The sequence below is a fragment of the Silurus meridionalis genome, chromosome 20 (genome assembly GCF_014805685.1).
Source record: "Silurus meridionalis isolate SWU-2019-XX chromosome 20, ASM1480568v1, whole genome shotgun sequence".
NCBI lineage: Eukaryota > Metazoa > Chordata > Actinopteri > Siluriformes > Siluridae > Silurus > Silurus meridionalis.
In genome coordinates this window covers 3,084,780-3,100,725 of record NC_060903.1, presented here as the reverse complement: position 1 = coordinate 3,100,725, position 15,946 = coordinate 3,084,780, and the positions used below count along the sequence as shown (strand labels likewise).

At 40.4% G+C, this 15,946-nt stretch overlaps 1 protein-coding gene across 1 annotated transcript; it reads left to right on the top strand.

Annotated features, from left to right (window-relative positions):
• cul1a (cullin 1a) lies at positions 1–14,776 on the top strand. Its single transcript, XM_046876919.1, has 21 exons — positions 1–276; positions 4,289–4,658; positions 4,822–4,993; positions 5,103–5,270; positions 5,365–5,415; positions 5,767–5,857; positions 7,084–7,247; positions 7,569–7,731; positions 7,829–7,959; positions 8,041–8,148; positions 8,771–8,926; positions 9,122–9,253; positions 9,395–9,512; positions 9,722–9,798; positions 10,134–10,265; positions 12,176–12,268; positions 12,372–12,419; positions 12,514–12,596; positions 12,831–12,936; positions 13,046–13,159; positions 13,970–14,776. Exons 2-21 carry the CDS (start codon positions 4,519–4,521, stop codon positions 14,048–14,050), a joined length of 2,328 nt encoding a protein of 775 aa, XP_046732875.1. The 5' UTR covers positions 1–276; positions 4,289–4,518; the 3' UTR covers positions 14,051–14,776.
• Positions 14,777–15,946: the final 1,170 nt, after the last annotated feature.

The following is a 15,946-nucleotide window of genomic DNA, read 5'->3' as shown; positions in this document are numbered from 1 at the left end:
ACGTAGTGCACTTGTAATGGTGTCGGGGTGGATTTGGGCTCAGACGCCATTTCGGAGCTGCAGTTGTAGCTTTGTTAGCGAAAAGCCCGACCTGCGTTACAGTGAGCGGAGGCTGAGTCCGGACTGCTGAGCAGTGTTTTGCTTGCTGGGGGGAAAATAGAGAATTTACGAGTTGGCAATTTATCCGGGAAGTGGAAATTAATTGTAGGTTTGTCTGCATTCAATGTGTTGGTGATCGGAAGATTGAGAAGCTCGCGCTGCTGCTGCTGGACAATGGTAAGAGCGCGCATTTAGCCGGTTAGCCTGCGACCCGGGACTGCTAGTTCACCTTAATCATCTGACTCGGTTTAAACCCAGTCCCTAAACTACCTGTATGACTCATTACAACGTATTATACACAGTTATTCATAATAAAACTAACCCTACTCGAGCCACCAACCCGGGCCTCTGCTAAGACTAGCTTGCTAGCTCGTTAGCTTTAGCTGCTAGTTTTTTTGCAAACTAGCATAATCAGAACGGTTCCGTGATACGTCATATCTTGTGTGATTTCACACAGCAATTTATAATCGGACAACAATCCATTTAGGGTTATGGGGGAAAAAACTTAACCGTCTTCCGCGAATAACGGGTACCACCGTAAGGCTTTGACATCCCATAATAATAATAATCATCATCATCATCATCCGAGGTCAGCGCGTGACTGTGATCATCAACCAGATGTTCAATCCACATCGAACACGTTGAACCAACATCTGGATGTTTTCTGACAAGAAGCAGCTCGTTGTTGTTGTTTTTTTGTTTGTTTTTATTTTGATCATTTCAGATTTTCCCTCCTTTCGTTTCCATAGTAATATATTCGCTTTGATGCTGATCATGATGACATTCGGTTTTCAGGAAGGAGTCTCCAGTGTCAGTCCAGGAGCTGAGACTCCAGGACTTCCTTCAGGCACCTTTACTGGTTTGTCTGACGGTTTTCAAGCTGTTCTAACAAACCTGATCGAAGGAAGTAACTTTAAGGGGGATTTCATAACATCTCCAGAGTCTGTCGAAAGTTTTGAAACACCTCCGTCTCTCCTTTGAGAGACCCGAACTTAGTCTGCTTTGCCTGTCCAATTTATGATTCGTTATTCAGTAGTTGAAGGTTTATTCATGATCCAGTTCATCCCAGAGCAGTTAAATAAGATTTAGGTGTGGTGACTGGGCAGGTCTTTTCACGATAGAGACGACTGTTTGCTCTTTAAATAACACTTACAGAGTTCAGATGTACGCTTCTTCTCATCGTCTTGTTGTATGGTGAAGTCGGTTCCAATGAGACACAATCCAAACGAAATTGCATGAAGTATTGAAAGGTTGCCATGTTCATTCTATTCACCCAGTATACATCTCCAACCTTCCCTGCTCCAAAACAACCCCAAGTTCTTCTGTTGGAGTCCAAAAACGGGAAATTTGGACCCACAGACCTTCCATTTATTTACCGTTTAATACTTGTGTGTTTTTGCCTTTAAAAACGAAAGGATATGCAGTTATGGGAAAGTAATCTTCTCTTGACATGGTGATGATCACATCTTCCTGTTATGGATTATTTCTCTATAACAGCACACCTGCACGTTATTTATTCCATACAGACTCTTGTAAATCTTATGATTCATCAACGTGTACCGATAACAGCGGCTAGTTTGAGTCGTGCCTGCCCATAATTGTTTAATCAACCGATTAAATGGATACGGGAGGAATAAATGTAATTATATGATTAATACAGTCTAAAGAGTAAATACAGCACTGCGCTCTCCGTGCAGCGCGCCGTCTTGCGTGTAAAGACGAACAGCACATAGAGTCAACGTTTTTCCTCTACAGGCCGCTCTTGTAACGGCTGTGGACCGGAAGCTGGAAAATTTATCGATTATTGATTTTTTGGGTTTTCTTGGTGTTGACAATTCCCTTGTTGTCCAGCTTGATTAATGAGATCCAATGTGTTTAGTAAAGTTTTGGACACTATGATAAGCCAGAGGGTTGGATTGTTTTAGTCCTATGTGATTTGAGAACTGCTCTGTTTTTTTTGTAGAATGTCCTCTAAAAATGTTCTTCTTTACAAAATGGAGTGTCCTGGTGAATTCCAGATGCTCACAGGTTCTCCAGTTTGATCCTTAGCTTGGCTTGCTCTCTGTCTGGGGTGTTCCACGTTCTCCTTTTCTCCACGTGACGTTTCTTTTGCACCCCATAAACAATGACTTCAATCAAAGGTGTGATCAAGCATGGGAAAGTTCCAGTAACTCTCAAATTGTTCACAGCAATCCTGACCAGGATGAAGTTGTCAGTGAATGACGTTTTAATTTCGTGGGAAATACAAAGAAAAATTGTTTGGTGTGGTGTTTGGGTAAAAATCCCCACTTATCACTCAGTAAAATGCAGATATATAATAAGCATAGCTAAAGTAACAACAACTTCCTCTGAACTTAGTCACTTCCTTCCCGGCTCTGCTTTCGCAGTCGGACTCCGCTGACTGTCACCACCTGATGCCCTCGTTTTACCCTGTTAAGGCAATCTCTGATTGCCCTCATTCTCATAGCTGTCAGAACGCGCGAGAACAGCGACGACGACTGATTAGCTCAATTTATTGTGTTCAGCACGGCCATTGATGTTCAGAGATACCGATCTCATGTTTTGATTAAAGCCCGGGAAACGGCTGCAGCCCAGACGGGTCCCAACAAACAGAAACCAAAAGTGGACTTTTCACGACTCTCAAAAGACTCAATTACAACCGATCACGCGATCGAGTCACTCGTTTGTTCGGAGTCATGACCTCGGTTGCAAGCTCGCATGCCTACACCACCTTCTCTGACTATTAATGTTATCCGTCCACGCGCTTGGTCCCGTTGCTGTGGTTACCAGGATGAAACACTCAGTGTCGCTTCCTCACAAGCCATTATTATCCAGAGGGAAAACAGCTGCACCTTCTATTTACAGAAAGACAACGTCAGAATGACAGACAGACTTGATTTTCTCTCTCGTGGTACCGTTCTTTCCATTTTTTTCCGCCCACATCTCGCATGCGCTCCAGCTTTTGAGGCTGTCTTAAAAATTGTTTTAAAAAATTGAAACTGTTGACGTTCGTATATGAGGTGTTCAATGTCCGATTTTACATAGAAATACCAGTTTTCTCCCAATAGGTTAATATGCAGCTTATAATGATAACGCTGCAACTAAAAATGTGAAAAGAAAGAATCTTTTATTAAATATTTTTGTCGTGCGTGAGTCAATTCAACGCCCTCTGTGGCGGATTTAAGTTTCCACTTACCAATATTGAACAATATCTGGGAGATTCTGTAAAAGTAAACAGATTGTTTTCCGGTGCACCGATGTCACGGGCGATTTAGCCGATTTAATTTGCCGACACGTAAAACGCAAATCTTGTTTGCAGTGTGGCTTTTCTGCACTTAATGATTTAGACTTAGCGATTGAAAAAAGTTTTGTCGTTTGATGTTTTGTACTTAAAAAGGCATCATCAGTTTCATCTGCCAGTCGACGGGCATCTACTCGTCTGTTACCACCCAAAAAAAACTCACACAACCTATAATTCGACTGTAGGAGAGACTTAACTATTATCTGGGTCTCCACAGTAAGTGTTGTTAGTGTGGATCCATCCTTAAGCCATGTCCACACCAATAGGTTTTCGCTTGAACGCATAATTTTCTCTCTGTTTTTGGGCCTTCTGTCCACATTGAGACTCCGTTTTCCCGTTAACAAAAATCGAGCTTTTTAAAACCCTCCGAAGTGGATAAATAACTTGATGGCGATGGTGAAGAGCCAGAAATTAAATACAGCGACGGGTGGAAATTACGCAGGTCGAAGCGTTTTGTGCAGTACAGGGAAGTACGCGTTTTCAGACGTTTCAGTGTGGAGGAGCAAATTGTGGACGCGGAGCTTTTTTAGACGGAAACGTTGTTGCATCCCGAATAAGAATAGATGTAGCCTTAGGTGAAGCGAGTGCCCTTCAATTTAAGTGAAGTCCAACTCGAAGTAGGACATCAGGATAGAGGCATCAGGCAGGTGGAGAGAGAGAGAGAGAGAGAGAGAGAGAGAGAGAGAGAGAGAGAGAGAGAAATATGGAAACACTTAATTGCTGGGTGCACAGCGTTTAATACTTCCTACATTTCCAAGCATTTTTTGCATGTGATTGATTTCCTAGATTATATATTATATAACATTTCAGCATTACGTTGATGTAAATCCAGAAAAAAAAACGACCGAAGGCCATTATGTAACCTGAACCGTATTCGTCCTTCTCCAGGTTTCTTTCCTGACTCTGACCTAAGTGTCCTTTCCAGTCGACGGCCGCTCTGCCTCCCCGGTTCGAGGCCCGGTGTTTTCCTCCACGTTGTCGCCGCTGTCCGCCGCGCCCATATGGAGGACTAGCTGGCCGCCGTCTCGCCGAGCCAAGGGACACGCAGAGCAGAACGCCAGGAAGAGATTCCGACACAGCAGCAGCAGCAGGAGGGAAGACGCAGGGGAGGACCGAGGATGTCGTCTACCAGGAGCCAGAACCCTCATGGACTCAAACAGATTGGGCTGGACCAGATCTGGGATGACCTGCGAGCAGGCATTCAGCAGGTCTACACGCGCCAGAGCATGGCCAAATCTCGCTACATGGAGCTCTACACGTATCCTTTTAACCTGGGGTCAGATGTTCTTAGGAAATCGATTGGTTGTGGTTCGAATCGTCCAACCTGATTTCAACAAGTCATGTTGTAATATTGTTAGATTTGTTTTATGTGGTATATACCTGTGGTATGAATCTGTAAGTCCTTAACTACATGACTTTAGTCACGTGTATAATTACTGCACCAGCGTGCACCAGTCGAACCAGGCTCGCGGAATCCCCCAATCCAAACCTTCCAAGAAGGCACCCACTCCAGGAGGAGCCCAGTTTGTGGGCCTCGAGCTCTACAAGAGACTAAAGGAATTCCTGAAAAATTACCTTACAAACTTATTAAAGGTAAGAAAGACCAATTTATTTATTTTTGCACGTTCTTCTTAAGAATCTGCCGGGACAAAAAATTAATTCGATATTCACAATCTCATGACTTCTGACTTTCTGCTCTCAGGACGGAGAGGACTTAATGGACGAGAGTGTTCTGAAGTTCTACACGCAGCAGTGGGAGGATTACCGGTTCTCCAGCAAAGTGCTTAACGGTATCTGTGCCTACCTCAACCGCCACTGGGTGCGCCGCGAATGTGACGAGGGCCGCAAGGGCATCTACGAAATCTACTCGGTACGCTTTGCTAAAGTCAAGCGCGTGCGTGTGTGTGTGTGAGAGAGAAAGAATTTGGGAGAGTGTATATAATTTATTTTTTCTTTCTTCTCAGCTGGCTTTGGTTACCTGGAGAGAATGCCTGTTTCGGCCTCTAAATAAACAGGTTTGTGTTTCATAGTGCGTTACATATAATGTCGTTCTTTCTTCATAACTGATGTCACAAAGAGGTCCAAGCATGTACACAAAGCAAACTACATGAAGACCGGTTGGAGTGGAAGAACTCCAGCAACCCCTTCACATCCTCAACATCATAACCTATTGATCATTAATGTACCTGAAAGATTGATAATCTTAGTGACTCTTTTTACAATGCAGTACTTATAGATTTGTAGATCTTGGGAATGGGTTGTTCAATAAACGGGTGTCCACAAACTTAGACAAGTGCTTGTACGCTAAATTGTACTAAATGATGCATCAGCGTCAATAAGCTGTTCTCTTTACTATGCTTACAAAGGTTACAAATGCAGTATTGAAGCTTATTGAGAAGGAGCGAAACGGAGAGACCATCAACACCAGACTCATCAGTGGCGTAGTTCAGTCCTACGGTGCGTCCCAACTCACTTTTGTTTTTGTTGTTGTTTTAAAATGTTCCTGTTTGTACTTTGAAATTGTTTAATAAAATGTGATATTTTCACAATATTTCAATTATCTACAAATCCTAGGTCTTCTTAGGACACACAAACTGATTAGAACATAAATGGTCTATATTTAAGGTTGTACATAGTTTTATAAATATGGATCCTTTCATTTATTTATCTTATATACCTGCAGCTATTTATTTATTGGTTTTGATACAATTCATCCTATTGTATTGTTGTCTGGACCAAGAAATCTCAGTCTGGAGCACTTCTACTATAAATCTACAGTACACTTTTCACAAATTCTCATTATATTTGTTCAATATTCAAGTCAAATATTTATTATAACACAAATGTAAATATTAATTAATGAATTATTAATTATCTATTTATTATTATATAACAGTTTTATTATTTGTTTATATAATTTTTTTTATTATTATTTATTTAATACTTGTTTTTATTTTAATTTGGAAACTTTTGTATTTATTTATACAAATGTTTTTAACGCTATTAAGGTTTGATTGAACCCTATTCAGGCATTCAGGATAAGATGTTGAAATTGTGCTCTATTAGATCACCTATATTGGAGGTCAACCAATGGATTTTCGCGACCAATAGCTAGTTTGGATCGTACTCACCGATAACCGATCAATCAACCAATTAAAACCGTTTTTAAATGGATACTGGATAAGAAAAGAAAAATACACTTCATGTAAAACAGTACTGAATCATGATTATGTGTAAAATAAAATAAATATGGATATAATGATTTTATAAATAATAAATTATAAATAATAAATGCTGTAATATCGTTTATGCCTAAATAATGGGACATAAAGTGGTTAAAAATGCACCACCTACTTGTTTGGTACCGAGGTATTACTGTGATTACAGTGGTTCACCTCTAGGGGCTGCTCTTGTAATGACAGCGGATTTTTTTAGCTGCTCCAGCAACTGACGCAAACCGCAAAAACTATCGGTATGGCTTTTTGCCTAAAGTTCGAACTATCAGTGTCGATTAATCGAGGAAACCCGAGGAATTAGCCAACCTCCAGTAAATATGTGGGTCGTTACGTTACTATAACGACAATTAAAAATTGCGGTTCCCTTGAATATGCTTTAAGCTGCAAGTGAGCTGTAAGTTAGTGACTATTATGTATGTGATAAAAGGACGTTTTTCTTCTGTTCAGTTGAGCTGGGCCTGAACGAGGACGACGCTTTTGCCAAAGGCCCTACTCTGTCCGTCTACAAGGAATACTTTGAGACACAGTTCCTGGCCGACACCGAGCGCTTCTACACGAGGGAAAGCACAGAATTCCTGCAGCAGAACCCAGTCACTGAGTACATGAAAAAGGTCTGGCAATGACAAGAGCTTTCTTTGGACTTGGATCAGGTGGATGAAATTGTGGTGACAATTTGGTTAAATAAATATATATATGAACTCCCAAACAGAAACTGGGAAATGTTTCTCAGTATGAAGAATGAAGTCTGGACAGATTGCCTTATAAGAACAAACTTGCAAGCCAGAATTTCAGAGTTCTGTAGAAGTCTTTCCTGGTGCTAATTTAATCCAGATGCATTGCAGTGAATCACAGATTGGTTCATTTTTGCCATTTTTTGTTGTTGTGTGTTTTTCCCAAAAATGTCTTCTAAATTTTCCTTCGTGTGGGTGCAGGCGGAAGCTCGTTTGTTGGAAGAGCAGAGGAGGGTACAGGTCTACCTCCACGAAAGCACGCAGGATGAGCTGGCCAGGAAGTGTGAGCAGGTTCTCATTGAAAAGCACCTGGAAATCTTTCACACCGAGTTCCAAAACCTTCTGGATGCAGACAAGAACGAAGGTATGGAGTTCGGAATAAAAAAAAATAAAAAAACCTCAGCTGTGTGCTCAGCTCCATCTCAGTAATGCGTCTGGTTCTCCTCTGGTGTTTTCTGCAGATCTCGGCCGCATGTACAACCTGGTGTCTCGGATCACGGACGGATTGGGAGAGCTCAAGAAGCTTCTGGAAACGCACATCTATAACCAAGGCTTAGCTGCTATTGAGAAATGCGGGGAAGCTGCTCTTAATGTGAGTGCGAAGACTCTCTCAACAGGGTCTAAATCTAAACTCGCACATCTTTTGATCACGTGCTTTTTACTTTTGGTCCAGGACCCCAAGATGTACGTCCAGACCATTTTGGATGTCCATAAGAAGTACAACGCCTTAGTGATGTCTGCGTTTAACAACGACGCTGGCTTTGTTGCTGCACTGGACAAGGTAAAGCTTTCATTTGATCCATGCGATTACGTCCACCGAGTAACGATAGCGTACGTTACGTCCACGTGCACGGCTGATACTGAAATATTGTTGATTGGCAACAAAAAAGATGAAGAAAATTTTAAGATTCAGTGATTCGCATCGGCATAAAAGTTTGTGATTCATACATTTAAAAAAAAGTTGACATCTGTATTGCGATGCATTGTTTTTAACACATTTGCATCGGTAAAAAGACGATTTAATAATTTGTGACCAATATTTGATATGTAGATTAATTTCTCCTCCGGAAAATATTCTAAAGCACGTTCTCTCACCGCCACTGCTGCTACATAAATATGATGTCTCAACGCTACAGAGAAAGAGGCGTGTCCTGAGAGTCACATAGAATACAGATTTACATGGCAGAGGTAGAGCTGTAACTTCCTGGAGACACAACCAGAAATAGAAAAGCTGGTTCTTTAGATTTGTCTTTAATGTATCATATCTTCTGCTACGCATTGAGATGCGTATCGGCCTCAGTTATGGAGATGCACATCACACATCTGTCATTGATGCACTGAACGTTTATGGAACTGACTGGAAAGTTAGCATGTCGTTTTTTTTCTCTTCCCCCCAAAAAAAGGCCTGTGGGCGCTTCATCAACAACAATGCCGTTACCAAGATGGTCCAGTCGTCCAGCAAATCCCCTGAACTTCTCGCTCGATACTGTGACTCTCTACTTAAGAAAAGCTCAAAGAACCCAGAGGAGGCCGAGCTTGAAGACACTCTGAATCAAGTGGTGAGTTAACTACAAGTAAATATGCAAACACTCGCCATGAATAGTGGAACTTTATTCATTTACTAGAAATCGTATTTCAAATCTGCTCCTGATTTGTTGTGTTAACTTGCGTAGACACACAGTGTGTTTTCCCTGTGGTGTTGCTTCATCACTCACTTTATTTGAGCTTCCCTCTTACCTCATTCTCTTCTCCAGATGGTGGTGTTTAAGTACATAGAGGATAAAGACGTGTTCCAGAAGTTTTATGCGAAAATGCTGGCCAAGCGCCTGGTCCACCAGAACAGCGCCAGCGACGATGCCGAAGCCAGCATGATCTCCAAACTAAAGGTTTCACTGGCTTTTCTTAATGCCAGCACTTCTTTTTTTTTTTTATGCAGTTATCTTGAGTTTTTAAAACATCTATAAAAGAGTCATGTCAGGATGTCTATGCAGTTATGTGACTGAATATGGCCCTGTGTTTTGCTACAGCAAGCGTGTGGCTTTGAGTACACGTCCAAGCTGCAACGCATGTTCCAGGACATCGGAGTCAGCAAAGACCTAAACGAGCAGTTCAAGAAGCACCTCACTAACTCGGAGCCTTTAGACTGTACGTATAAGCACTCAGATCACTGTATTACGATGGAGATGCGTTACCATGACTCCACTGTAACTTGAAACTAAGTGGAGACATGGTCTAGTCGAAAGATTTTCATCACAAAAAAACAGCAAAAACATCTGGATTAGATTTTTTGGCCTGTAAACAATTTGAGCCCTAAAACATGTTATAAAAGTGCTAATTTTGTTTCCTCTTTCCAGTGGATTTCAGTATCCAGGTGTTGAGCTCTGGTTCCTGGCCTTTCCAGCAATCTTGCACTTTTGCGCTGCCTTCTGAGGTACTAAACACACACACACACACACACACACACACACACACACACACACACAAACTCATGCGCAGCTATTTAATTAGGAAGGCTGAACAGTGTCATTATTGGCTTACTGCTTACCATCTCACCCAAGGGGTTGTTATCCTCTCGGCCTGGAATATCAGCTGTTTCAGTCTTGTTCAGAATCACACATTTTTATTATTTTTATTTTTTTATAACTACTGAAAGCTCAATGAACTTAAAAATAATTAACATGCATAACTAAGAAGCTGCTTCACTGCATTGCATTATACATCCATTTTCTGGGTGTTCTTTTGTTTTCTCTAAACACACAAACACAGTTGGAGAGGAGCTACCAAAGGTTCACAGCCTTCTACGCCAGCAGACACAGCGGCCGCAAACTCACCTGGCTCTACCACCTGTCCAAAGGAGAGCTGGTCACTAACTGCTTTAAGAACAGATATACCCTGCAGGTAGGACACACACTCCTGCACATTCAGCAGCAGAAAAACATAGAGTTCAGCCTGGTTTCAGATCATCAGTTCGAAGATTTTTTTTTTTTATTGGATTATATGAAGAATTTATAATTAAGACACTTTATTTAAGGATATATATATATTTGTGTATGTCTGTCGGCCTGTCTCTTTTAATAAATCTATTCAGGGATGCAAATCTCTATAATTGAGGCCAATGCGATTCACATCCGAATGCATAGTCAGCGATACGATACATTAACGATACATATAAAGCAGCTACTGATGCGATACGTATTCCCCCCCCCATTGCGATGCAGTGCGATCCGATTTCGAATCAATGAAATATGATGCAATGGAGAGAAAAAATATGATGCTCTGCAATTCAATATGGTGCAGATAATTCACTTTTATTTCTTTGGTTCAGACAGACAGCAAATCATCAATTTACGTAAGTGCCTTCTGACTTCTAAACATGGCCCCTTTCACAAACACGCCTTTGTAGTGCAAAAAAGATGAAATAAGACCAGAGGTTCTTTTCCTGTTGCGTCTCCAGCAAGACGCAGCTCTACCTCTGCCATGTTAATCTGTATTCTGCGTGACTCTCAGGACACGCCTCGGTCTCCCTAGTGCTGCGATACGTGAAATTCACGTAGCAGCAGCGGTGCTGTGAAACAGTTTAGCGAAGAGAAATCGATCTACATATTAAATATTGGTCACATATTATTGGTCACTTTTCAAAATAATAAAAGTATAGCGCATCTACTATTAATTACTTCGATCATTTTTTTATCAAAGCAAATATGTTAAAAATTATGCAGAGTGATACAAACGCCAACTGATTCTTACTACCATATTTTCCGGACTATAAGCCGCTACTTTTTTCCTGGTTTTTTCCCGGTTTCACAAGCTTCAAAGCCAAAAAACTGAACCCCATAACATTAGACCAATGAAATTGCGGAACTCTTTATATTAAATTAGATGCGATCCCACTGAATCGGGCCACACCACATCATAAATATGGATGAGGTTCCTCTGACGTTTAACCTGCCGCTCACTCGCTAACTCCAGTTGCAACAGAAATCATATAAGCACACAGGTTTCCAAAACTCGTGCTTTTTTTATTTTTCTTGGCAACAGTGGTACGGGTTAGTCAAAGAAACTTAGAACTGAGCATCAGAAAATAATAAGGACATATTCCTCGGTCTCACACACATGCAGAAATACTGGGAAAATGCGGCGGCAGGCTATTCCCAAAATGCTGCTCTTCTCTTAAAGGAGCTACAACATATTTCACCCGTTACACCGTGTAACAGACACTGTCTTTCGTTAAAGCCTGTGTAAAGTTCATTAGTTTTAATGTAGACGGCGTATTTATGTTCAAAATAAAAATATTTGTCAAATTCAGTGGGTGCGGCTTATATATAGGTGCGCTTTATAGTCCGAAAAATTCGGTATATTCATATACAATTGTAGACATTCGACTAAATAGTCAAAAGTTTGTGGAAACCTGATTATAAGATTCGGATTTGCTTTTTGATAATCCCCTTCCACGTTTACTCCGCATTTGCTGTTACAATAACCTCCACTCTTCTGGGAAGATGTTTTACTACATTTTGGAGTGTAATTATGGTATTGTATCATAGACCCACAAAAGAGAAAAAACAAAATATGAAAAGGATATGCAGCTTTTTCTGTGTTGTTTTATCATGGATTTTTGTTAGGATTTGAGAGAGACTTTTTTTTTTTGCACCATCAGTTTTACTTTTTAGTTACTTTAGTTTTTAGTTGTTCTTTTTTGCATTCAAAGACCCAGAATTCAACATAACACAAAAATGTATCTGTCTAACGAATGTAGATTGGTTTTAACAAGCACTTTTGACTTTTTGTGTGTGTGTGTGTGTGTGTAGGCTTCCACGTTTCAAATGGCCATTCTCCTCCAATACAACACAGAAGACGTGTACACCGTCCAGCAGTTAACTGACAGCACGCAAATCAAAATAGTGAGTTGCTCCGATCACAAAAAAAACACGCTTGTTTGGCCTCAATGTATTAATTTAAAAAAACATTTTTTTAATTGGATTTATTACTTTTTTTTTATTGCAGGATATTTTGGTGCAAGTTCTACAAATTTTATTGAAGTCCAAATTGTTGGTGGGGATATTTTCTAGACTAAATTTTATAAATTTTAAGTATTATAAGTATCATGCTAATATTGATGCTGGTGTTGATGCGTGTCACGATGCAGGTCCTGGAGGATGAGAACGCTAATGTGGACGAGGTGGAATTTAAACCGGACACACTCATAAAACTTTACTTGGGTTATAAGAAGTAAGGCGGGTTTTATTCTACGTTTTTGTTCTATCTAAAATGATTGTGCCCAGAATTGTGACCCTAATTAGCATGATTGAGTGGATATTGGTAGCGAATTGCTTTTTTTTTATTGCATTAAAATCGCAAGTTTCCAATTCAAATAATTTGCTAATTATTTAATGTAAAAGAAATGTTTGATCCCAATTAAGTTTTAAGTGATTTACATCATTGAACTTCATCTTATTTGTCCAGTAAAAAGCTGCGGGTGAACATCAACGTACCGATGAAGACAGAGCAGAAGCAAGAGCAGGAAACCACTCACAAAAACATCGAGGAGGATCGAAAGCTCTTAATACAGGCAAGTTCCGCCGAGATCCGGCTTTTCTCATCGCCAACAACAATTTGAATGGATAATGATATCAGCCGGCGTGTCTATGAGTAAACATCAGATGTGTGTATTTCTGTAGGCTGCCATAGTGCGAATCATGAAGATGAGGAAGATGCTGAAGCACCAGCAGCTCCTAGCCGAGGTCCTTAACCAGCTCTCCTCCAGGTTCAAGCCCAGAGTTCCCGTCATCAAGGTACAAAATGCAACAGCATGACACGTTCATTTTCTCGAAAAGCACTCCCCTGACAGCAGTGCATTGAGGCTGTAATGTTTAAAAGCTAGGAGTGTACTTGCTGATAACTGATAGATAAAATGGATACTGGATTAAAAAAAATTAAATAAAGTAACACTTCATGTAAAATAGTATTGAACTTTATTACAAATATTAAAAAAGCAGTACTGAATCATGAATATGTGCCAAATTAAATAAATATGAATATATTTTAATTATATTAATAAATATTGAGAAAAAATAAGACGCGCAATAAAACAAAAAGTAACCCCAAAGAAATAAGTTACATCCAAATTGAATAAAAGACCCTTCAAATAAATAGCACCGTGTCAGTAATTCACCTCTAGAGGCCACTCTTGTACTGTATAATGACGGCAGACCATCCCAGCCGTTCCAGCAACCCGGAAAACCTATCTGTATTGATTTTTACAGATGGTTCCAGCAGTCAACTGTCAATGCCGATTTATTCGCAGAATCTGTCGACTTCTAAGCCCAAATTTTCTAACACACTATGATTTATTAAAAATACGACTTGGACATTTATTTAATATTTAAAGATGGATGTGCCGGTCTCACACTGCTCACTGCTCACTGCTCCATCAGTATGGACTTTTGCCGATAGCTAACAGTCCCAGCAACTACAGGTGCCGATTAATCGCTAACACAATGACCCGAACGAGCTCTACTTTCAATAGAAGTATTGAATCTTTTTAAATATAAAGTGGATTGTGTGTGAGGAGCTTCAATCCTGTTTTGTCTTCTCTTTTCCAGAAATGCATCGACATTCTCATAGAGAAGGAGTACCTGGAGAGAGTGGATGGCGAGAAGGACACTTACAGCTACCTGGCTTAAACTTTTGTGTTTTTTTTTTTTTTTTTTTTCCCCAACTTCCTCTTCCTCCCACCCCTCCGTCTCTCTCGCTTTCTTTTAAGTCGTCCCTAATGTAATAAACATCATTCCTTCTGACGTTCAGCCTGTCATTGGGAATGTGTGAGAGGTGGAGGATTTTTATTTTTATTTTTTTTTGCTGCTGCTGTTGTTTTAATTTAAAACCACAAAAAAGAAAGAGAAGCGGGAAAAAGAACCGCTCGCGTGAACGTATGCGTGCCATCGTAGCCGGAGTCTGATGAGCTGGACTTCCCCTTTAAAACAACCCCGAACTGGCTCAGGATGGACAGACTTCATTATTGTAAATAAAACCCGGACATTTAATCCGATAAAAAAACTAAACGATCTATTACTGAGAAACCCCCCCCTCCCCCGACCTGCTACGGTTTGCATGCAAACTGCCTATGTGCATTTAAAGTCATAAAGGATCAACAAAAAAAAACACACACACAACTGAATAGTAAGTCAGTATGATGTAAGGATTCTATCGCTTTGCGATAAAATGGCCAGAAAATCACGTTTTAACAAAAGGTAAAGATTTTAGCTACATATCCCACAAGGACAGCAGTGTGTGTTTGACCCGGTCTGTAGCCGTGTCCCCGGCGTCGTTTCCTGTTATCAGATATATCATTTGTATAGTGTGGTTCACTTTTTTAAATGTGTGGTAAATAAAAATTAAAGGTTTCTGTACGCCTTTCTGATGCAGTCAAGTCTTTGAGGTTGCCAGGTGTTCATTAGGAGGGATTTGATTACATATTCGATTTTTGTGTGTGTATTCCTTTTATTTATTTTAATTTTGTTTTTACAATTATTTCATTTATATGAATGAAGTACGGGGTAGCTCAGTGGATGGATGTCTTGGAATAGGTCATGAGAAGGCCATGGGTTCAAATCCCAGCATCACCAAGCTGCCACTGCTTAGCCTTTGCTCAAGGCCCTTAATCCTCAACTACTTAGTTGCCTAAATTACATAATTGTTGGTCGCTCTGCCTAATTGTTCTTCAACCCAGCAGTTGAAGGTAAAGGCACCCAGTTTACGGTTTTTGTTTGGACTTGAACTCACAACATTCTAATGATCAGTCCAACATCTTGCTACCGACTGACCACTTCCCAGGTGTGGAAGCATTTGGGAAAATGACCTGGAACGGCATAAAGCAACATCTCAACCCTTTTGCTGCATTCCAGAACAGTCAATTTAGGTAGAAAATGGTCAAACCAACTAATGAGGGGCTTACTAATGTTTATTCATTTGGCTTGAATATATAAACCGACCAGGCATAACATTAAAACATCATGATCAGTGAATACACTTATTCTCTCTTCATCATGGCACCTGTTAGTGGGTGGGATTTATTTATTGGTCAACAAGTGAACATTTTGTCCTCATAGTTGACAAATGGGCAAGTGTAAGGTTTCGAGCCAATTTGACAAGTGCCAAATCGTCATGGCTAGACGACTGGGTCAGAACATCTCCAAAACGGGTGGGCAAAGCTCATTGATGCACGTGGGGAGCGAATGCTGCTCAGTGTGGTCCAATCCAACAGACGAACTCCTGTAGCTCAAATTTCTGAAGAAGTTAATGATGTTAATGCTCAATGGGTCACGACTGCTTTGGCGGCAAAAAGGGGAGCAACACAATATTAGGCAGGTGCTCATAATGTTATATCTGATCTGTGTATCAGCAACAACTGGCAACCACTATACTGGAGGAGTACTACAGCTGTGTCATATAATAACCATGGTTAAAACTGCTGGATGTCTAGAGAGAGAGGATCATCTTTTTTGTCAACTGAGTATGTATTTTTTTTTCTCTCTTATGCCACAGCAATTCTTCCAACACAGTTTATAATGAAAAAATAA